General features: G+C 42.1%; 1 protein-coding gene across 7 annotated transcripts in view; it reads right to left on the reverse strand.

Moving 5' to 3' along the window:
• Window positions 1-753: 753 nt before the first annotated feature.
• Window positions 754-24835, reverse strand: part of MED24 (mediator complex subunit 24) — a 66806-nt gene continuing 42724 nt past the window's right edge. For 2 of the 7 annotated variants that reach the window (XM_044447050.1, XM_044447055.1), the window contains 12 exons: window positions 22963-23000; window positions 21823-21905; window positions 20130-20308; window positions 19313-19412; window positions 16816-16991; window positions 15863-16127; window positions 14980-15161; window positions 13657-13750; window positions 9957-10071; window positions 7214-7294; window positions 3375-3523; window positions 754-2678 (listed from right to left, as the gene is read on the reverse strand). In XM_044447050.1, coding sequence (XP_044302985.1) covers window positions 2562-2678; window positions 3375-3523; window positions 7214-7294; window positions 9957-10071; window positions 13657-13750; window positions 14980-15161; window positions 15863-16127; window positions 16816-16991; window positions 19313-19412; window positions 20130-20308; window positions 21823-21905; window positions 22963-23000 — 1579 coding nt within the window. In that variant the 3' untranslated portion in view covers window positions 754-2561. Of the gene's footprint in view, window positions 2679-3374; window positions 3524-7213; window positions 7295-9956; window positions 10072-13656; window positions 13751-14979; window positions 15162-15862; window positions 16128-16815; window positions 16992-19312; window positions 19413-20129; window positions 20309-21822; window positions 21906-22962; window positions 23001-24835 lie in introns of those variants that run through there. The other 5 variants (XM_044447054.1, XM_044447053.1, XM_044447052.1 and 2 more) reach the window with 5 other exon arrangements.

Genomic DNA, 24835 nt, shown 5'->3' on the forward strand with positions numbered 1-24835 from the left:
TACTGGTCTTTGGGCCTCCTTGACTCTGCTTCTGGACTGCGTACTGTATCTCATATTTTAAGTGTTTTGACATTTGCTTGACCATTCCATTATGAAGCTCACTGCAAGTTATCAGCCCACTCCGAGCAGCCAGTGTGTGACCACCTTTTCCAAAGAGCCATTTAAAATAGCAAAGCAAATTTTCTGATGCTTGTTCAAATTTAAAGTTTTTATTTAAAACTTATTTTAATTGTTAAATTATTTGAATTAATAGGATTTTAAATTTTTAGCCAAGAATGCATCGGGGGTTTTTAAACAATTTTTTAAAATTGTTATATTGTTATTATTTATGTATTTATGTATCCTTTGTGAGCCGCCCCGAGGCTTTGTTGCGATGGGGGTGGCATAGAAATGTTTTAAATAAATAAATAAATTCTGCACCATGAAAAGTTGAGTTTTACAACTTTTACATATTTGCTTACTCTGCACCCATTATTCTGGTTTGGCAAGTCATAGGATTAAAAAGTGCTATGTAAGGCACTAAAGACCACCCAGTTCTGATCCCCTGAAACATGCTTGCCATGGCTACTATAACCTCTAGGTTTTCAACAGGCATTGCCTCCTTTCAAAGCCTATTTTTGTAAGAACTAGAAATTTGTTGAGGCTCAAAAAAAATTGAATGTTGTGCCCAGTGTCAAACTACATTTGGGAAGTCTGATCACAAATCTAGAAAACAGTAAACAACATTTGACCTAAATTAACTCACGATATGAATTTGTGGGAGACAGCAAAGTGAATTTATTTTTCTGTATTTATAAAAATTTTGATTTACAAAAGTAATATAAAGTCAAGGAAATACGAGTTTTGGGGATTTGATTATAATATACTCTCATGAATATCAGCCTCTTCACAAAAACAGTGTTATGGAATATGGAGTTTTTTACATTATAAAATTCTCATAATGATTTGAGAAACTGCTCTGAAAACATAATTTAACAAAGAAGAATTTGCAAGCACTGCAAAAAAGATTTCATTGCTTGGGTGGGCAAGTTTTTTTATAATAATGTTTGATGATGCAACTGATAGATGGAGGAATATTTGTTAAACAAGACAAACCAAAGAAGAAAACATTTACAAATATTAACAATCATGCAAACAGCTGTTGCCAGTGCTGATATGGTGATGCTGGTTGAAAGGAAAGAACACCAACAATCCTTGGTAAAGTCTGGAGAAGCAACTATGCTGGGTCCAAGCTTGCACAGGCATTCTTAAGGTGAATTGAAGGCCACCTCTCTGTCCTGTCCACTTCTCCCATCACTTCAGTGCCTGCTTCTGTGCCGCATGTATGTGCGGTTGGCAGGTTTGGAACATGGCAGCTTTGGAACATAGCAAGTGGGTTTGCTTGGTATATTAAGCAATGGTATATTATAAACCACAGGGGTTCAAGCATGTTGTTTGAACTCATCACTCCACCTGTAGGGTGGTAGCATTTAATAAACGAACTGTGGCTTATTGTGCTGTCTGAACCTAGACAACAAAATAAACCATGGTCAAGAACAAAAGAAAGGCTTGCTACTCTAGCCAAGGGCTAGCAGGCAACTGCCTTTCCCAGGTACCCCAAACTGTGAAGGCAGCTCTTGGGGACAGCTGGGAAAGACCTCTCCACCTCCTGTCAGCAGCAGGTAGGTGCTTCAAACTTGCGGTAGGGGAGACAGGTTTTCCCACTGAATCACACTCTTTGTACCTTCCCGCCCATGAAGTTTCCCTTCAGGTTTTGTCATTTCCCAAGGCGCTACACATTTGGGGCAAACTACAAAACTGATGGGAGAGTTTGCGCTTTTTAGCACCCCCCAAAACCCGGAAGATCCTGCTTGGAAAGAAAGCAATTGAGGAGGTTTCCCATATTGTTTTTTTTTTTTTTTTTTTTTTAACAGATTCTTGGGAATCAGTATTATCCACGCTTGGTAAAGTGGGGGCAGTTTAGGGCCACATGAGTATCACCAAAACAAACCCTGGGAACTCTTTTGCAAACTCCCACCTTTTAAGAAAAATGATTAAAAAACAGCTGGCAGTGAGTTATAAAGTTGCAATTTGGTATGCATCCAGGTAGACTTGTGAAACTGTAACTTTGTGCTATTTTTTTAAAGGTGGGTTGTGCACAAAGCCCTCTTTGCAGCAGAATTCCCAGCTTTTGGGGGATATATTCATGTTGTCTTAGGCTGTCCTCATTTTTCCAAGTGTGGCAACACAGAGGTACTTCTTAAAAAGTCAAGATATGGCCAGTGTTAGACGGCTCGTCATGTCTCAGGAGGCATTTGTGTGCTCCTTCAGCGTCTCCTGGGATACTGCAGAAGAATGGGAGGAGGGGAGTGGGCAAAAGGAGGAAGCAGGAGGAAGCCCATTACCCTCTGCTGTGTCTGATATTCCGCCAGGTGCAGACGAATTTTAACCACAGCGCAGCATCAGCATTCTAACGGGTTTCTCATGTCCCACGAACCCTCTCAGTCTGTTCGCCGTTACCCAACCTTTAGAAATGTCCTCTCAGGGTTCTGTTCTTGCCTATAGCACAGTCCATGAGATATTCACAAGGCAGCAATGGCTTTGGCAGCCACCCTACGGCCCAAAGGCAAGCTGAGGTCTGTGATGGCCAGGACGATTTTGGGACTAGACATGGTGGATGCTTTCACCAACTCCGAGACCTGCACAGAAGTAAAAAAGCAGAAAGAGGTTAAAGTGGTAAGCAATAGCAGAGTTCTCACAGAATATCATCCTGCTGGAACTCTCAAATTTTAAAAAGCACCTTAGAATTCTTCAGAAAATTCTTCAGATACTCTTATCGCAAAGACCAGATCATCTCCCTTTCTCAGCTGTTTCTCTATCAGTATGATTTGAGATGGCGAACCTGGTGCAGCCTGGCTCCAGCTGGCTCCTACTGAGCAGTCTCTCCCCTCCTCCACTGAGGAAGAGGTGTGGAATTGGCAGCGAGAGCACAGCTGGCCCCGCACTGGTCCGTAGCATGCGGGATGCAGCTGTCATGTGCGCACACAACAGTGGCTCTTTCACAGACCAGCAGGAAATGCCAGCAGACCGGCAGTTGAAAACCACTGGGCTAGAGGACAGCAAAGGCAGGGAAGGAGTTCCACTGAAAAATTACCCCTCCCTTCCTAGAGGACAGTAGTATTGATAGTACTGGCAGATATCCATGATAGCAACCATGACCATTGGGTGAACAAAAAGGGAGGAAAGCCTTTACCCAGGTCATGTTACAAAGGGATGCAGCTCTATAAGCCAAAAATTCTGTTAGAAAACTACTCTGAATGGATCTTGTGGGGGAACCAGATCCCTGAAAAAGAATGATAGAAACTGTCAACAACAGAAAAATGGGGGTTGCTCACCATGGTGAAAGGCATAAATTGCAGGATGCTGCCACGGCTTCCCTGCTCCAAGCAGTCTACACACTCCTCCATGAACCACTGGACGAACTGGGTATGTGTTCCAGCTGTCTTGGATCCCAGGATAGAGGAAATCAGTAGGAAAAGATTGGCTGGAGAGCAGAATAGGGAAAAAATAAGTACAGCCTCCTAATTTGGAGCAGGGGAAGGGAAGAGGAGAACAGCTGAAAAACTATTTCAAAACACTTCCAGTTATAACAACAGAAATTAATATTTCTATATTCAAAATGTTACAAATGTATTCTTTCAGTAGTTCTTACAGGAGTCTTTACAAGGTATTAAAATCCCTGTACTGCAGTTGGGATAGATGATGTCTTGAACAGGGCTATAACTATGATTTTATGGCAGGGCCAAGATATAAATCAAGAACTTCCTGGCTCACAGCTGAATCTCATGCAAATGGATCTATGTTCTCATAAGTATATGAATGGCATTCATTCCTTAGTAAGGCGGCAGTTCTATGGATTGTGTCCTAGATGCATGTAAGCCCTCAACCTCAGAGGCCTACAAGCATCTGATACAGTGGAAAGAGCTGTCTCTCCTCACACCTTCCAGTCTGCTTTGCAGCTAGATGGCAGTAAATGGAAGTTTAGTTGAGCTGTTTCAGATGGGGAGCAAAGGAGGCTGAAGTGCTGCCAGGATACCTTGCACCCTGATGGCCTCAGCCTCTTCCCCTCCTGTGCCCTTGAACACACTGTTTTCCCCCTTGCAAGGCTGATTTCCCAACTTCAGAGGAGCAGCTGGCATGGCTCTTTCTGCATTGGCTGTGCAGTGAGGGGTACCAGAGTGTAGATCCCCAGGTCAGAGTTCTGCCTTCAGTGCTGGAACTGAAAATCCAAAATCTCCTTTCTGGGAGGCCATAGCCTCACTCTCTCTAAAGATGCTTAAGAGTGCGCTCTTTGCCACTAGACCACACTATGTACTGCTACACCATCTAGTGTTATATTTTAGATAGCAGCATAGTCCTGAAAGTTTCTAGGCACCCAGTTCAAACTTTTTAGGCACTGGGTATTTTCTATGAGTGGAATCTGTCCCTGTTGGGTGCAGGAAAGGTATGTTATTACAAAATACCCCCACTTTTTGTCATGCTAGGAATAATAGCCTGAACATGGAAAGAGAGGCTCTATTTCAGTTCTGGCAGAGACAAAGAAAATTCCAATCTTTATTGGGGTTCAGCTAGGGTATACCGGAAATAAGGATTCTGTATGGGATCTTTTGCAAACATCCTTCTGGTGGATCTGCTGTCTCCAAACTTAATTTCTGCCCCCCTGTACCCCTCTCTGAATATTGCTTACAAAACTGTAAATCTTGTCCAGGAGCTTGTTAATGTAGTGACCACCAAGTAACATTCAGCAATATATTAATCTCTGTCTTTCTGTAAAAGCCAGGAGGAAGGAATATTATCAGTCACTTTTTTGACATCCTTCAATTATTAAAATTGAATGGGGGGATATAAGCCACTAGGAACCTTTCTCCTAGAAAAGAACCTCACTCCTTGTACAAGAGGAATCTTATGCCACCCCTTTGCAATTTTATTCTGTCTTCTTCCATTCCAGAAAAGGTTGTTGTTGTTGTTGTTAATCGTGAAGTTGTGTCCGACCCATCGCGACCCCATGGACAACATTCCTCCAGGCCTTCCTGTCCTCCACCATTTCCCGGAGTCCACCCAAGCTCACACCAACTGCTTCAGTGGCTCCATCTAGCCACCTCATCCTCTGCCGTCCCCTTCTTCTTTTGTCATCTATTGTTCCCAACATTAAGCTCTTCTCCAGGGAGTCCTTCCTTCTCATTAGGTGGCCAAAGTATTTGAGTTTCATCTTCACTATCTGGCCTTCTAAAGAGCAGTCAGGGTTGATCTCCTCTAGCACTGACCAGTTTGAGTGCCTTGCGGTCCAAGGGACTCACAGGAGTCTCCTCCAGCACCACAATTTAAAGGCCTCAATCCTTTGGCGCTCAGTCTTCCTTATGGTCCAGCTTTCACAGCCATACATTGCAACTGGGAAAACCATAGCCTTGACTATACACACTTTTGTTGGCAGGGTGATGTCTCTGCTTTTCAGTATGCTGTCTAGATTTGCCATAGCTTTCCTCCCCAGGAGCAAGCGTCTTTTAATTTCTTGGCTGCAGTCCCGTCTGCAGTGATCTTGGAGCCCAGGAAAATAAAATCTGCCACTACCTCCATTTCTTCCCCATCTATTTGCCAGGAAGTGAGAGGACTGGATGCCATGATCTTAGTTTTCTTAGTGTTGAGTTTCAAGCCAACTTCTGTGCTCTCCTCCTTCACCTGCATCAAGAGGCTCTTTAGTTCCTCTTCACTTTCTGCCATGAGAGTGGTATCATCTGCATATCTGAGGTTGTTGATATTTCTCCCGGCAATCTTAATTCCAACTGGTGATTCATCTAGCCCCACCTTTCTCATGATATGCTCTGCATATAAGTTACCCATAGCTTTTAATGTAGCATACCTAATTCAGCAAAGTAACTCTTCGCTTTAACTGCTATGCTTCCCTCAATAAGGCTCATCAGCCAGCCAAAATTCTTTTTTCTGTTTTTCTAAAATCCTGCAAGCCTTCTTCTACCTTTCAGCAAGCTCTGTTAACTCTTTCCAACTTAGTCAAAGATCTTTCTTCTTCCTGACCTCCACCTCATTACTTTGCCCTCATCAAAACCAGAGCACCTAGGCTCCTTGACCCTGAAACTCTTTGATGCCCCTTTATCTTGGAACCTTCCTACTAAGTTAGTCTCCTTCCTACTGAAACTTTTCTGGGAAATTCTCCCGCTAAACTCCTTTTTGTAAAAGAACAACAAGAAAAAACATAGACTCTCAAGTAAAGCATACCTTCCATGTTTGTATTGTTACATGCTTGTTTAATACTTGATCCATGATACTTTGGGCTTGTATTTAACCACTTTAAAAAGGCCAGCTTTATTGAATACCTCAGATAAACTGTGTACCATTTCAACATATTTAAGGCGTGAATCTGTCAGAGTAATTTCTCCAGAACTAATCTCACTGTGGTTTTGGATCTCCATGATAGTCAACCACAGCACACAAACAAGTTTTCTATGTATTTGGTTGGATTTTTTTACGTGTTGCTTTGCACTATGGACTTTTAAATGCCTGTCATCATTTGACATGGTCAAATACAAATTCATTTTAAGGTTTTGAAAATTATTTTATTCTCTAATTCCTTCCTAATAAGCAAGAGTATTTCTTGATGTTCAAGGTCTATGTTTATGGTATCTAACTTTCCAAGTGCCAGGTTTTCAGCAGTGCTCAGGACTCAACATTAAAAGATCCTTAAATGTGACAAGATTGTATATGAGCAAGGAGCACACTTGTATGTTAGCCCAGAGCATTCCCTTTTTTTGGTTTCAAAGTTTTATTGTTTTCCAGAGCATTCCTGATACTGCTCTGAAAGCTGAACTGTGACCCTAGCAACCAGAATTTCTACACATGGTCCAGTTACAGAAGTTAATACTGAAGAGGAAGGCCCTGCCTGAGGCCACACTATTGAATATGGTAGTTCCTTGCCTCATAAATCCTGCTGCAGATCAAACTGTTCAACAATTTCTGCTGACAGAACAGCAGTCTCTTTGAACCATTCTTCTTTATTTACAATTCCAGGACCAAATAGAAACATTCAAAAACAGGTTTCACAACCAAGTCCTTCATAAAACTAAGTCCAGACTAATTCAGCCAAGTTTCAGACAAGTTAAGTGGAGTTCTGACCTTGTTCTGGAAGTTTCTCCACAGCCTAGCTAGGACAAAAGTGGCTTACCTAAGACTCTGTTGAGAGGATCTCTCATGCTGACTGTATGGAGTTGTGAGGCAGACAATGAGCTGCTCATGGTACGGTCTGCTGAAGGAAGAGAAATATCTTATTTTAGTGACAAGTAACACAGTATGGAAAATGAATGCCCTCAGTCCCAAATAGCAAACACCTTTCAACCATACCTTAATTTACCATCATCACTTGTACAGCCCGTGATGGCAAAAAGCAGAGGGTAGAGGAATTTTGCATTGCCAGTTTTGGCCAAGTTAATTTATGTGGACTGTCACCCCCATGATATGAATATTCATTATACTACTTCTCCATTTACTTTCCAGCCTTGCAACCCACATGTATTTCCTTGTTTAAAAAACAACAGTAGTCACACAAATTTTCCAGACATTTAAACAAAAACCTTTGGAGGTGACAGAACTAGATTGAGTGCATGAGGTGCCCTCCAAGGTAGTAATTATCACTCCATCCTTGTCAGAGTAGTTTCCTTGACAGTTTTCTGACAGCTGTCAGGGGACTGCAGTAAGTGCCTATAAAAATGGTGTGATCTTAACTTCTCCTTTTCTGGGCTAGCCAGAGACTGCTAGCTGCTCAAGAAGTGTCCCAAAGGTGGATCGCACTGAAAGTGTCACTTCAGCACTTAAAATCCACAGGATTACCTTGTTCAGAGGGAGATCTATGGCCCACCTGTATGGCGTACTTATCTTCCAGATTTTTTTTCTTTTTTGCAGGTGAGTTCCAGTTGACAGCAAGGCACTTGGCACTTGACAGTAGTCAACAGCCTGCATTTTAACCTATATGCATTGTCACCTTGTCACTCTGTGACTATTTGACAGCTGTAATTGACAAGGGAATATATCAAGTAAAACTGCATGTATCAGAAAGGCAAAAGAGCATGCTCACACAATTCTGAAAAATCAGCAAAAATTAAATTTACTAAGAAATGAAGACTCTGAACACATTTCAGAGACTGAAAAAAGAAATAATTGAAAATATACCACCTCTGCACTTTCTGAAGCCCCCAGAAAGAAGAAAACCTGGGCTAGGAACTAAAAAAAGGACTTGGATGGAGCTGGGACATGGGGAAGGCAAGATGGATCCTGTTGTGAAAAATACTGGGATAATGGCTGGAGGACTGAGTGTGGGGTAAGTCCAATCACTTGCCAGGCACCCTGTGGGTAATTCCACGAACAACTCACACTACACAGCTTATTTACTGGTTCACTGCCATATTGTGCAAACCTGCCCATTCTGCCCAGTGTTGGAATGGAATTACCCTGAGAGCAGATCTGGGTACAATGACCCTGGAGGAAAAAGGAAGTTAAATTCCAACATTCCCCTGCTATGATTCACACCTGATTCAAGGATCAAATTTCTTCCCCCTCCCCACACCTAATTTTGCCTGCTTTCTTTTGTCTTCTTGTCATAAATCATCTTGTGCGTAAATCAAAGTCGAGAGGAAATAGAATTGCCAACTCACTGGTGTAACAGAAGAAATTAGGAGGTGAAGACTCCCACGTTGCACTGCTGTGAGTAAAAGTGAAATCACTAAAAAGCTAATGATGTATAAGGAAATCCCAAGGACACACACCTTGAGAACCATGGAAAAGACCAAGACTCTGAGTCACTGGACAAGAATCCAAGGCAATGAACAGTGATGTTTGTGTGTTTGTTTCACTTTTGCTTTTTTAATATGATAAGGCCAAGTTATAAGCTGCTTCAAAAACAGTGTTATGCCTGTTCATACCAGAAGATTATTTGGAGGGGAAGAAGGGAACTTTTACTCTGACTTATGGTAATTGTTCTTGGAATTGCCATGTTGTTATTGTTGTTACGTGCTGTCAAATCACCTTCAACTTATGGCAACCCAACAAATGAAAGCTCTCCAAATTATGATCGCCATATTACTCAGTAACTATGTGCAGCTGCTAGATGAAGTCGTCTAGAGCCGAAACATCATCAATACATGGAAGACACTCAGCTCTATTTCTCTTTTTCATCAGAACACAGCAAGGAGGTGGACATTTTGCACAAGTGCCTGGAATTGGTTATGATGCCTAATGAACCTGAGGTCAACCTGGATAAGGTGAAGGCAGTCTTGGTGAAGGTGCATGGAAAATGGTATTCCAGTTGGCATTATATCCTCACTAAAGATTAAGTCTGCAGCTTGGGGTGCTATTAGATCTGGCCTTTACTCTGAACACCTGGGAGGCATCTCTCACTCAGTGTGCCTTTTACCAGCTATGCCAGTTACAGTCCGTTACCTAAAACCTGGTAACATCGACATCTGGTTAATATACCAAGTTGTATATAGGAGTGACCCAAAAAAGATTTTGGAACATGAAGTTCGTTCAAAATAAGGGAGCCAATTTGTTAACCAGCATTGATTGTTCAGAACATAAATCTTGTCAGAATTAAAAGATCTTCACTGGCATCCAGTTTGTTTCTGGGACATCTCCCACTGTTTATACTTATTTATTTATTCACTTAGAAGAATCATAGATTACTGTAAATAACCCTATTCATTTAAGTACAATGGCAACATACTTAATCTTTTAAAATATTTAAAATTTAATTTTAATATTCATAAGAAGAAAAGATAACTTATTGTTTGGCACACTTCTTTTTAAAAAAGGTAGAGTGCATTTTGCAAGGTTAGAGCAGAATAACCTCCAAGAATGACCAACCCCTTTCAGGGAACTAGTTAGGACCCACTTTAATTGCAAGGTAGTTTCCTCACCGTGATTCCACTTACTGGGGCTGGACAGGATGCTGGTGTCATCCTCATTGGAGCTGAGCAAGCGCATGAGTTTGGATGGTTGGGTATCATCCAGTGGGAAAAGACTGATGTAATCCTGGAAGAGACAGCAAAAGTGCAGCAAGAGCAAATTTTATATCTACTGATAAATGCAACACAAGCTTATGTGTAAGAAAGGCATTCTGGGCTTCATTCACGTAAGGACTTGTACTCCAAACCTACATGACCCCTTTCTCATCTTCTCTCCTCAAGCAGTCTACTTAGGGATGATTCATATACTCCACTTCTAATCCTCACTCTTTTTAAAAGAAGAGAAATTAATAGGAAGTAAATTGAAGTAAACATCTAGGCAGCCATAGTTTGTACCAATTGAAGCACTGATACTATCTCCAAAAGCAATCCCACTTAACATGCACTGTAATAGTCAAGTCGGGATGCAACTAATATTCAGGTAACTGAAGCTGGGTCTGATCACTCTGATCATTTTCTGGTATTGATGGCACCCAACATTCCAACACATCTAAGAAAATCCTCAGGCAACAAACTTGGTGCTTTAGGGGAATGTGACATCACCCACAATTGGTTGCATACTATCTTCCAGACCAACCATCCAGCTGTCCAAGTTTCATCAACAAAATGTCAATGTTTGAAAAGAATTGTGCACACATGTTTGTCAAGCATCTGCATAAATTTAGCAACAGGGTGAGAAGGCCACAGCTGATTACTTTTCCCAGTCTTCTGCTAACAAATAACACTGCTTTCAGGTAAACCAGCCCAATAATAACTCTGAGAACAGCAATAATGGCAGAATGCCAGAAGTAAGGGGGCTATTTAGTGTGTTACACTGTGTGACATATGCAAGATGATCTGCCTGCTGGACAGGAGTTGTGCATATGTACTTGGTATAAAGAGATCAAAGCCCTTAGGAAGTGAATTGGTTCTCTTGATGCTGAAGCTGCTGAGCTGGATAATCTGCACAAGGCAGAGAGGTTTGTGGATCGGTCCTTTGGGGATATGAGAACAACATCACATTCCTAGGATGTCAGCTCCTAGAAAGTAAGGGTCCCAGAGAAGGAGGGCATGCCACAAAGGAAGAGGAGAAAGGTCCCTTAGAAAGGATTCACTCCTTGAAGGAGGAACAGATATTCTGAGACATTAAAGACATGCCTATGGGGGTTGGGGGGTGCCTGTGGTAGAAACTTCAGTCAGCTGACTTCGTGATGAGTATGCAGACCACATGGTGCACTCCATGTCTAGCACAAAGGTATAGATTTCACATGGCAACTGATAGATAGCACTGGGGTAGAATCAGCAGTTCTGGGACATATAATTACTAGTGATGCACAAAAGCGTGATGCACTGGAAGCCAAATTTTGGTTGGCAGGTAGGAGGTGAAAAGCAAAGACTTCCATGGTAGATTTCTCTGAAATGCGGCCTGTTCCACGCGAAGAGCATGTCAGACAGGTAAAGCTGAAGCATCTCAAGGCATGCATTGGACAATGGGGTAGTGGGAGGAATTTAGATTTGTTAGGCACTGAGAATCATTTGGGAACCAGCTAGGTCTGTACAAAAATGACAAATTCTGCTTGAACCAGAATGTAACCAGATTATTGATGCTTAATATAAAAAAGGTCATTTTTAAACTAAACTCTGGGTAAAAGGTAACATGAGCTGAGGGTAAGGCAAACTGTGGTAAGAAAGAATAAAATTCTAGACCTTGTTGAAAAATGGAAAACAAACAAATCACCAGATCCAGATGGCATCCATCCCAGAGTTCTTGAGTAATTCAAATAGGAAAGTGCCGATATTTCTACAAAAATATGCAAATCGCTAAGATTCGCTTTTTTTATCAGAGAACTGGAAAGTGGCCAACATAATGCCAGTTTTTAAAAAGTTATCCACAGGGGATCCAGGTAATTACAGGCTGATCAGCTAAGTGTCAGTTTCTAAATAAACTGATGGAAAACATTTAAATTAGCAAGCTTATAGAAGGAAAAGGTTTGTTCAATGAGAATCAGCATAGACACTCTGCAAAGGTAAGTCACTATCAACAGGTATTAGATGTGAGAGCTATATGCTACTTGTATCAGGTGCTTGGCAGACACACGTGGGAGTGTGTTTCCACATTCACACCTGGCCTGTGGACTTCCCATAGGTACTGGATTGATTGTGGACAGAGAATGCTGGACTAGATAGCACTTCGATCTGATCTTTCATAGCTCTCCTTATGTTCTGATGACCAGCGTTCTACTGTATCTGGGTTAGGTTTCTGCTTGTTCACCCTCCTCCATCCCCAAACCACCTCCATCCACCAGTTCATGAATTCCAAAGGGTTTTGCACATATGAAGGAAAGGCAGAGCTGCATGGCATCCCCCTATCAGTGACAACATAGCCCACCCCTCTAGATTTCCTGACCCAGCAGTTCCATACAAATGTTAGATATTATGGTGAATGACATGGAACTCTGAAGAATTCTATAAGTCAAAGACCATGAAGTAGAACAGAAATCTCTTAACATCACCTTTTGGGATTAGATCTCCAGAAACTGTTTACTAGTAATAGTAATGACTTTTGACATATCAAACAGTGAAGAGCCAAATATGAGTTGCACAGGTATCTCAAATATAGCCAATAGAAGCCCCGTTAGCAATGGCTTCACAAAAGATACAAACCTTGAGCCTTCAGACAAATAGGTAAATCTTATGTCAGAAAGAGACTTTGACATGGCTTCATTCATTGTGATTCTGCACAAGCACTGTGCCCAGGCAGAATGCATTACCTTTCAGAATGCAGTGTTCTTTTAAAAAATCCTCTCATTTAAAAAAAGACAGCAAGTTTCTAGTCCTTATGGCTTGAAAGTAAAATAGCTGGCCTGTTGAGATCTCAGACAGAAGATTAGAGGTGGGTGGCACTTTTGTGATCAGGTGCGTTAATAGTTGTTTATTCCCAAAAGAAAACAGACACAAACTGAATTGTGTGTATACATGTGTGTGTAGACAGTTTGCATAATTTGTTACTTATTAGTCATTATTACTTATTAGTCATGCAAAATGCATCTTCGTATCTGCTGCGTGCAAATCATGCATATCACCACCATCCGAAGCCCTGGGCTGAGCAACAACATGACACTTTCAGATCTTTTTGTAAAAGGATTAGACAAATGCAGGAAGGATAGCTCTGTCAATGACTATTAGTCATGCCAGTTAAATAGAACCCCCATGTAGGAAGGCATTGTATTTCAATACCAAATGACTCTAGAGACAAGCAGTGGAGAAAGTTGCCAGTTCCAGGCTTTGCTTGTGAACTTCTCAGAGGCATCTGATTGGCTATTGGTAGACACTAGACCTGATCTAGCAAGGGAATTCTTATACTATTAAAACTTATGACAAGATAGCACCTTTTGCACAATTTCACTCTAAGCTTAACCACAGCAAGTATCACATATACATGCTGTATCTTTTGACAGCATAAAGAGATCAGAATGATCAACCAACTTCCAGATGTTTTTATGAAGCTGCCATCAGCAAGCATAAAGTGTCACTATCACCAGCATCTCTCCCCCACCAAGTCATTTCCATCACCTCTTTAAATTCACATTCCAAAGCAGGCCACATTCCAGTGTGGTCTGCTTTCCTTTTCCCCACATCCTTGCAGAGTGCAAACATGAGAGTAGCAGGGTACCTCTATGTCTTCTCGATGTCTTTTGCGCTGCCAGGCAGATACCTGTCCTTTGTTGTGGGAGGAGTAGGAGCTGGAAGCACACCACACAGACAACCTGAGGGGAAGACAGCAGGAATGTCAGCCCTGAGTGTTGAAATGTGAATTACACCAAACCATCTTGCTTTTTCCTAAGAGGTTAGGTCCCCTGACATTCCCCAACTGAATAAGGAAAAAATGGAATCCCTTATCACATTTATAGAAAGCTAGTGATGCTGGAATGGCTCCCTAATTTTGCATTAATTCATGCATTTTCTTTTCAACCTGATATCTTAATCCAGTTGTCATTGGTACTCCAAGAATCAAAAATGTGATCCTGGGCATTACAAAAGGGTTGTAATGGGGAAAAGAGCACCACCACCACCCCATACTGATGGCTCTCAGAAAGAAGATGGATTTTAGGCAGGCATGCAAAACTCTTTCAGCCCGAGGCCAGATTCAGTTTTGGAGCAGCTCTCTTGGCTATGTTGCAGTTTCAGCTTAAAGCACTGACTGCCTGTAACTACATTTTAGGAGAAACATCCAATCCTTTTAGAATGAACAAAAGCTGGGATACCACAGGGGTAGAAGCAGGGGAAGGGATGTGGCTCTCTGGAGAATGCCAGAGGGCTGGATTTGGTCCCTGGGCCTGAGATTTTGCACTCTGGCCCATGGCTTACTAAGTTAGCATGGGGAGCACTGACAACTAGGCATGGGCTAGAAATAGGGTCACCTTAGTTCTTTAATAGGTACTGATGGGTTTGCTGGTGGTGCATGCTAGAGTATGGTCTTGAAGAGCGGTTGGGGTTTGCTCTCCTAAGCAACTAACCTTAACCCTAGCAGGATTCTGGCAGCTGACTGGAAGGCAGAAGGACTTGTGTGTTTCAGTCCCAGACTTTGCCCCTAACAAGACGTGCAATTCTTGTAATTTTTTAAAATATTCCTATCTCTGTAACCTTCCATTTAACACCCAGGTAACCTATATTTGGCCCTAAGCAGAATGCTCTTATTTGAAAAAAGAACGCAACCTCTAGCTGTCATAGCCTGAAAGGGTATGGGCAAACCCTGAGAGAGGAACTAAGCAGAATTTTCAGGGAGGCGGGGTATGCGTAAGTGAGGGGAGAGGGAGACACATTTTCCATGCTCAGGAAAATGTTTCGTTATCCCCATCCCATGACAACCAGAAATGGAAGAAACAAGGTGATAATTTCTTTTTTAAAAGAATACATCTATGTGCTTAGTTTACACTGAATTTTAACCTTTTTGGTGCAGAATCTGAATTCATTAGTGCCTGCATCTGTCTCTTACTTGGCGAGAGCCTTGCCTGGTGGATCCATTAGCATATGCCACTTGGAGGAATCTGTGAGCAGATTGGGTAGGATGTGTCCCAGGAGGGTAAGTGTCAGCTGTTGCATATCCAGGCAGAAAATGGAGTAAAGCAACTCTACCGCCCGCATTGCGTGCTCTTTCCTTGTTTCTTTCAGGAGCTCCTAAAAGGGAAGAGAGACCAATGGATGCAACAGGACAGAGAAGCAAGGGAAACATTTAATGTTATAATTATTTTTTAACTTATTGTTGTAAGCCGCCCCGAGGCTTCGGCGAATGGGGCGGCATAAAAATGTTTTAACAAATAAATAAATAATAAAAAATGTCTTCCATCCGTCCTTCCTTTCCCAATGCCTAAAGCCCTCTGGGTGCTGCTTGCTCCACAGTGTCATGTGCAAATTTTGAGTATTTAAGAAAAACACCAGATCTTTTTGAAATCAAAGCTATCCCACTGATTATAGTATTTATAATCCATGTTCTCTGCTGAAGTACTGCAGCCACAATCATTTTCAGAAAGTTTATACACAATTTTTAATTCCCCAACAGCTTAAAGTCTTGATTTAGTTCCCATTCTAGTTAGTGTTCTACATACATTAACTGTACTGAGACTATGACATCTCATGGACAGCCACGATGGATCAGCTGGCTAACCAGCTGCCTATGGGAAGTCCATAAAGGGAATGTGCGCATTAATAGCTCCTTCCTGCTCATGTTTCCCAGCAACCAGCAATCAGAGGCATACTGCCTCTGGTACTGCAGGTTAATTACAGCCATCATGAGCAGTAGCCAGTGACAGCCTCTATAAATCTGCCTATTTCCCTTTTAAAACCATCCAAGTTGGCAATTAATATCCACTTCTCAATACCTTGACAAGATTGTTGCAGAACCAGTAGACCCCTCCCATGTGCAGAAGAGTGTCAAAGATGTGGATGGAGCGACTGTCCACCCAGCCTTTCTCTAGCACCTTGGAGAAGACATCCATCAGCACCTCTTTGATGGGCTTCTTGGCAGGGAGGAGGTTCCAGTAGGGCATGGGGTCCATTCCCGTGGCTGGGAACTTGATCGAAGCCGCTGTCTGCTGCACAACATCAGCACACATATGCTCAAGGATTGAGCTCATGATCACCACTCTAGAGAACGAAAAAGACAATGTAAACATCTTGAGAAGGCAAAACTCACTGGAGAAGATAGACAGGGAAAATCGAAGACAGAAGAAGAAAAGGAAAACCCAATATGAGGTGGACTGACTCCATAAAGGAAGCCACAGCCTTGAATTTGCCGGCTGGCTCAAAAACAGAACATTTTACAGGGCATTCATTCATGGGGTTGCCATAAGTTGGATATGATTTGACAGCACACAACAAGAACTAATCCTTCTTACATAGCAAGGCTGCATTGGGTGCTGCCATATGCCAAGTAATTCCTGCAAAAGTAGAACAAGACTCTTAGAAGATTACAGTCTACAACATTTGCAATAACAAAGGAAAGTCCAGCCGTATCTCATTTCCAGATGTAGCAGACAGGGATTTAAGATGGGTGGTCCAATGGAAACCCTGCTCAACACCTCACAGGTTGTGTTATCCATGAATCATCAAATCTTTTTTCCACAACAGAATATCTGGACCATTATCTTTGTTTTTTGGGGTGCTGAATTCAGTCCTTTCTATGTGAAGTGTTATGTTTGGGTCTGTTATATTCACTTAAGCAGAAGATGCACAGGGTAGAGGAGAATACCAGACACAGCTTTTGCTCTACATTTTAAACCCTTCATTTAGCATGATGGTGCATACCTGGGCACACCACATGACTGCTGCTCACCTTTCACTGTAGAACTGCAGGGTATTTTCACCATACAGGGGCGTTCCCAACTGCCGGATCATCTGCAGGGACTTGTCCCGCTCGTCCAAGCCCAGCATGCGGACGTGGGCCACAAGCCAAGCCACGGCGCAGACTGCCATGCTGCACACTTTCCCCTTGATGTTATCTGTGATTTTCTTGGAGGGAGGGGGGAGGAGACAAGAAAGCAGTTAAGACTTTAGTGCAAAAGGTACATGAGGTAAAACAGGGAGGACACAACCTCAATCAAAGCAAATCTTCTGCAGGAAGAAATGGACTGCTGGAAGCTTAGCAAAGTATGTCTACCTGCTTAATTCGGAGTATGTCAGGCTCTTCAACATTACAGTTGACTTCTGTAACGTGCTCTACGTGGGGCTACCCTTGAAGACGGTCCGGATACTTCAATTGGTTCAAAATAGAGCTGCCAGGCTGCTGACGGGGACTGGGCGTTATGTTCACATGACTCCAGTCCTCCGTCAGCTTCACTGGCTTCCTATTGAAGTCCGGGCCCAATTCAAGGTGTCGGTGATGACCTATAAAGCCCTAAACAGCTTGGGTCCTGGTTACCTGAAGGAGCGCTTACATCCATATACGCCCGCCCACTCCCTGAGATCTGCGGGAGAGGCCCTTCTCCGGGAACCCTCCATGAAGGAAATTAGGAGGGTAGGTACTCGGAGGAGGGCTTTCTCTGCGGTGGCGCCCAATCTATGGAATGCACTCCCCAGAGAGGTCCGCCTGGCGCTGTCGTTGTTTTTCGGCGCCAGGCGAAGACCTTTTTATTTAAACGTCATTTTAATTGTTAATATTATCTGCTTATTTTTCTGGCCAGGGCGACTTATTTTATATTGTTAATTTGTTATATATTGGAATGTTTTATATTTTAATTTAATGCTGTGAGCCGCCCCGAGGCTTCGGCGAATGGGGCGGCATAGAAATGTTTTAAATAAATAAATAAAATAAATACAGTGGGGCATGAGACACTGCAAAGAAAGAGCCGTTGAAATTCTCCAGCAATACCATGTGGAGCCACCAGAAGGCCTCCTGCTCTCGGTCAATTTCCCTTGCCGCTTCACCCGTTCCCTATTGCTCCTCCTCACGCCCGAAATTCACTCCAAGAACCCCTTACTGGTATCACAGCTCCCCTTTACTTCCTTCAATACCTAGCACAAGAGCCACTTCTGTACTGGAGACTCTGACTTATCATCTCAGTCCTTGCTCCCAAATGAAAATAAAGCCTGACAATAAATGTAAAAAAAGAACAAGACCAGCAAGTAAAAACTGTTGGGATGTTCTGCATGTTTAGAAGATGTTGTATATGGGAACGCATTTAAGCTGATTCCACAAAGGAAAAGAAAGTTGGTGAATGTATGGAATTTAGTGTTAAATTGTAATTTCTCTGTTGACATCCATCTGGTACATAAATTCAGATAAAGATAGCAATTAATATTTTAAATTTGAGGTGCAACTTGATAGCCATACTTTGATTATTTTTATTGTGACATTTCAAGAAAATAAAGGAATGAAATAGCTATATACACGTAAATACCTCCATTTCAGTTCATATACATGAAATTGTATTACAAAAATGTAATAGATGGATAGATATGAATGCAGAATTGTATGTAAATGACCACAAAAGCAATACAAGCATGATAACCATATAATTATAATTGTTTGGATTATTTTGTGTATAACTGTGTTTATTCACTTTTCCCCTTTATTACTCCGGTCTTCCCTCTCCGCCCATCCCTGTACTGTGACCCTATCCTCCCATGCTCTAAAACTAAGGCTGTAACCTGTCTTTTGCTTAAACAATAAACAAACATTTAATAAACATTTGTAAAAACATTTTTATAACACATGAATCAGAAGAAACATATTGCACAGCTCAAAAACATATTTCCAACATTCAGAATATTGGCAAGTTTGATGAAATGTATCATCTCATTTGCTCTTTATTTTTCTTATAGGATTGATATGGCTACTCAGACAGTTGACTTGAAAAGGGATGTTTCCTTCTACTCTCAGAGATGCTTTGGGTACCAGCTATCCTGTCTTAAGCTTGTGCTGACAGAGACACCTCGTCACAAACACACCTCAAGAGGATCATTTGGTGCTGCTGTTGCTGGACAGTACCATTTTAGTCTGCAGGTTGGGGAGCTCATGTTTGGATACCTTCCTGCCTATTTAACAGAAACATCAGTACTGAGGAAAAGGCACATGGGAGAGAGAATGCGAAGTTAAACAATTTATACTACATGTGCTCATTTTTAGCATGCAAGATGATGAGGGGAGGCTATACAAGAAGAGGCAGTCAAACAGGTAACCTTCCACCTGCCATACAGATCAGTACTAGTTGTACCACATGGATCTTCTGACTGGGTGCTTCATTCTGAATGTCTCCAGCTTTTAAAAGGTAATAATGATGAATCTTTTAGTGTTTGCAGCTTCACTGGAAAAGGTAGCTCCTTGGCATTACCTGGACAGATTCAAAGGTGAGAACCCCATTCTCCCAGGCATTCAAGATCTCCAAGATGGCAGCAGAGATGCTCAGACATGCTTCTTGCCACTTCATCTGCCTAACCATTTGCAGAAATATATGGGGAAACAATGAATCAAAAATATGGTCGGTAACATAGGGAATAATTAGGCATTTTATCTCCCTATTTCCAATCTAAATCTAAAATTTCTTGAGTATGGGAGGAAGATGATAGTCGGAACTAAGCTACATTCATGTGAATTGACAAGCACTTAGCTTAGTACCAGATGCCAATTTAATTGTCACTTTTCTTTCCCTTTTTTCCTAAGCAATTTCTAGCCTCTTTCTTAATAGCGAATTAACAATGTCTGGTGAAAACTGCGGGCTGGATAAGATTTCCAAGTGTTAGAGGGAAGGGTTCCAGGGTCCCCTCCATGCAAGTAAGCAAAAGAAGAATTTCTGCACAATGTGTTTGTTTACTTTATATAATGTTACAGTTTTCCATTTTCTGGACACAACAATCACATCATGTTGGTGCAGCTTGCTATATTTTCACCCATAAGGACTGGACATCCACTTAAAGAAACTGAAAGTCAAGGGTTTTAGGAAACCATGCCATCCTGTGGTATATACAGGGAAGACAGAGCAGGCCTGAGGCATAAGAGATAAATAACTTGCCCCCTTTCTTGAATTTTATTTATAGAATTTATGTTCCACCTTTCTACTAAAAATAGTATTCAGCATTAATCAACCTTTAATGTGCTTTTTAAAGACAGTGGTCCCTCAGTTAAAGCTTCATGATGCCCTTAATACTTACACCAGCTTCATTTCAGAGGAATTGTTGAGCAGAGCAACTAGTGATTCCACCTTGGTGGAATCAGGCCGGAAGCAAGGGTGGTCAGGATTGAGGATCTTTCCTTCTTCTGGCATGCAGGTTTGCATCCAGGTCTCAAAGAAAGGGACCTCCCCAGGAGGGCTAGATTCCGAAAGGATTACCTGGAAGACCAATGGCCAAGAATAAAACATCAGGCAATTTTAGACTAATGCAACAGCGCCTCTTAGTGAGTTACTGGATCATTACACAGTAATTGCGAAAGCACGGTTGAATAAGCTCTGGAAAAGAAAATGATGTCTCAAGACTCAGCAACGCAGGTGGGTCTCCCCAAATGCCACAATTTGTTAGGGCATTTCTGGAATGAAAGACATTTGGCAAATATGCTATTTTCTGATATGTTGGTCTAGAAAAGTTGGATCACTGAGGATTTTATTGCATGTAATGCTTCCTATATTTGTACTTGTTCCATTACAGTACATATGTATGAGTAATATGTGTGTGTGTTTATTACATTTTATACTGCCCAATAGCCAAAGTGCTCTGGGTGGTTTTTCATGCTGTATTTTGTACTATATTTTATGTTTAAATTATACAGATAGTACAAAATACAGTATCAAAATGGGTAAAAGACTTGTTCAAAGCCACATGGCAAGGCCATGCCAGAGGAAAGATTTGAACCTAGTTCTCCAGCATTTCCTCAATTACATTTGCTCTGTCTTCCCTATCATAAAATTCCAAGGTGGCACATCTAGACAGGTGCTTCCTTCCACAACCATCAGTCTAAAAAGAGTCTCATCCCAATCTGATGTTCATGAGTGTCAGGTGTCTGGCATTCTTGTTACCTGAAAAGTCTTCATTTTTAACTACTTGGAGGCAGGGGAGGGCAACAGCTCAAAGTCAGTCCCTTTGCTTTGTGTGGAGAAGGCCTGGATTCAAGTGGGCAATTCAATTGTGGTATATAGCAATATATAACAATGCTGACTTGCTTTACAGGGTTGTTGTAAGGACTTCCAGATAATGCATGTGAGGTGCTTTGAACACTTAGAATTTTTATGCAAATGTTTATTAGTATATTATTCCTCTTATTACTACCACATGCCCCCTCCATTGCCACGGATTTCATGTAGCAGGGCTGGATTAGGAAATCGTCAGCCTAAGATACAGGCAGCACTGGGACAGATGAATCACTGAACTAAGGCAGCTCTGCTTGGCTCTTCTTTTCTATTTTATCTGGGTCTTCCTGCACATCATTTTCTGCTAAAGCGGTGACTCCCTCTCTCCTTTTGCTTCCTGATGGATACTGACAGCCAACACAAGTGGGTGATGTCCTGTTACTTAGAAGAGGATGAGCTCTCTACTCAAGATGCATTAGTGAAGAGGGTAAGAACAACTCATACTAGTTTCCACTGCCTACTTTCAGTGGGAAGCCAAACTATGCATTGGTGGCATATTATGTGATGTGTTGATTTTTAGAAAATGCTTATATAGCACCCCTTAAGCAAGACTCACCACAAGACTGCCTGCTAGCAAATGAAAAATACAGACTTTTTTCATAATTGGAGGGAAGAGTGGTGAGGCGCAAAGATTTACTCCCTCTATTTACATGTCTAAGCATCAGCAAAGTCACCACTCTCTCTTCCTCTACCCTGTAATACAGTGGCCGTGAAAGGCTTACCTCAGAGCCATAGGTCTGGGCGACATGACACAGCATGAGGAAAGAGATGTCGAAGAGAAGCGCTCTGACCGAAGCTGCTTTAGCTGGGCATGGTGGGGGAGGAGAACCCAGTTTAATTAGTTCAAATAACAAAAGGGGAAAAGTGTCGTTTTTAATTATGACCATTAGAAATGGCTGACGTGCATGAAGCATGCCGTGGTGGCACTGCAACCAACTGCTTTGTGTGTTTGGTTTTTTCCAAGCCAGGGTTTTGCATTGGTAACCCCAATGCAACAAGAAAAGTTACTTTCTGGAACTCGAGGTCCCAGTCAGGCAAACATTTCTGGGCAGCCACTGGGCATGTCTCATTCTGGGCATGTCTCATTCTGCTCTCCCTTTCACCCTCACCCCACTCCTGTCTCTGTAGTTTAGTCCAAAGCCTGCATCTACCTACATCTTTTATTGTCCGTCTAGTAATTATGGTAAGTTCCAGGTGACAGACTAATGTATACCATTAAAAGTTCCACTTTTAATGGTATACATTAAAGAGGAAATCCTTCTCAGGAAAGTACCCTAAACCTCTAAAGAAATAATTAAGAAAAAAGAACTCTCAGCTGCTGGGAGCTCCGTTTGCCATTTGTCCAGTGGAAGGTCAGAGGGTCTTTGTGTGTTTAATCATATGCCACACATGTTTTCAGAATCCTTATCTTGGGGTGAGTGGGATTCAAACATCACTCCATCCAAAGGACTCGAGTCATATGGGAGCTCCAAGGTTAAGAACTGCTTTGGGAAAGAAAGTTGTGCAGGGTGGGGAAGGGGAGGGTGGAGGGAAAAGCGAAGCCGGAGAGCAGGCTCACAGCTGCAAGTTAACTGTTTTCTTCCCAGCATCAAGATCCCCACCCAAAAGCACAAAGTAACTATTCTCAGGGGGAGAATGGAGGATGCACATGGCAACCAAAAAGACAAAGAGACCCCAGTAATAACTTGAATGCCCCCCTTGTTGCATTAGGAATGCAGTGCTAGTGCTGCCTACGCTGCCAGGCACCATGGCTCACTTTCAACGCTTCTTCACAACCCCCCACCTTCTAGTTAACCCATTAAACCCTGCAGCCCCCTGCAAAAGAACAGGAGGAGAAGGCAAAAGAAACGAGAGGGACTTACAGCCTTCATCCCTGATATGCTTGGTGAATTCATTCAACCTAAAATGAGAAGATAATGAACATTTTTAAATGGTTTAAACGACCTGCCCCCATTTTTAAAAAAAATATTAATTTTGATTCATTTCAGTGTGCAACATTTAAGGAAATTTAAAAAATCATTTAAGTCATAAATAAAAGTCGTAACTAATTTAATTAAATTAATTCCATTTTACAGTTGAGGGAAAAACAAAAACCAAGGGGAGCAGTTTGCCTAGACTGAATATTCAGCTCAGGTAGTACCTGAAGCCATCCTCAGCAGTCTTTGCAGCAGTCCACAACAGACAAAACCTTCCTAGCTTATCCCTGCTTCCATCCCTCCTCTCATAATTTGCTTTCACCATATCACACCTGTTTTTAGTTCAGGCCTTCCTGCATAACCACAGTCACCCAGGTGTGATTCACCCCCTTCCTCTGTTGGCTTCTGTAAAAGGAGCATGTGAAGGTTCCAGGCAAGCCGTTTAACATGCAGTGCTACAATATTGCCAGATCTTCAAGCAGCCACATACAATTGCATTCTGATACAGAAGCATGATGCAAGCTCAGTGTGAGCTGCAAAGTCTCCAGATCAAATCACAACTGCAGCAGTAACATATCATTGCTGTACCACCTTTCATAGTAGGCAACTAGACAGATCACCACACACGGCCCACAAACTTTCAGCTTCATACAGGATACCAAATTGTGCATTAACTAGTGTATGGCACAACTGCACAGCATCCTGTGCAGAACACCAACTGCTGTAACTCTACTACAGCACTGCGTCTCACATGCATGTAACCCGTATGGAAGAGTAGAATGGTTTTGATTTAGACTAGAGTCTTGTGACAGGCATACACTATCACATGGCTTCAGAACCACTCCAGCACCCCCCAGTTCTCTTTTCTAGCTGGAAAGCCAAAAAGAGGCTTGATTTACTCAAGAACACCATGTCATGGGTATGCTTGTAAACAGCCATTTGTGGAAGGTTTAATAGTCCTGTAAGTGGCTATCTAACAGCCCCTTCAGCAAAGCAAAGACAAAATGGGTTGGAAAAGTTGCAGGCAGCCTCAGATGCACTTAAGAGAGGTGTGGGGGAGATTAATGGTGATGCAGGAGTTGCTCTCTCTTGGGCAGAAATGAGAGATGCACACAAGTCTATGGCTAACAATTATTTAGTATCTGTGTTCTATTAGCACTATATAGAAGGGCTTATAGTGTTCAAGGTTTGGCTCGAAGGCTGGAACTAAATGATAGGGGAACCAGCTGACTGTTAACAAAAGTAGCAGCTCCAAGGTATATCCAGTGTGGTACATGTACCAATGTACCACACTGACACAATAGCACAAATAACACTATCGGCATTTCGTTGTAGCAGTTTATCCTACGGCAATGTAATTTATGTTACATGCTGCCTACTGTTGGATGCTGAGCCCTGAATCCTGCCTTCCCACCCAAGGTCTTAATACACTGAATTCAAACAACCTGTGGTGACTTTTCTTGACCCACTCCACTTCATTGACTGTCACTTACAGGAACAAAGAAACGGACTAAGTTTTGCCTAGAGCAGCAGTCACATGGTTCTTGTCATGTTTAGGGCCAGCATATATTATTTCTGAGGTCATAACTTACTGGCTATGTTCAAATAATCAAATTGTGGCTTAATGCACAAACCACCTTCTCTCTCAGTACACGACCCTCTTCATTCATGCCAACAAGCAAAGCAGGTAGCTTCAGTTGACCATACCTTCCATGTACATCCAGACTGGGAACCATGGCTAACAGCTTCCAAACAAAGCATTGTTCAGCGGTCACACTGAAACCATGGCTTCATATCCTGGTTTGTTTGGAAAGCCATT

This window comes from Varanus komodoensis, unplaced genomic scaffold (genome assembly GCF_004798865.1).
Source record: "Varanus komodoensis strain SLA01 unplaced genomic scaffold, ASM479886v1 scaffold50, whole genome shotgun sequence".
Taxonomy (NCBI): domain Eukaryota; kingdom Metazoa; phylum Chordata; class Lepidosauria; order Squamata; family Varanidae; genus Varanus; species Varanus komodoensis.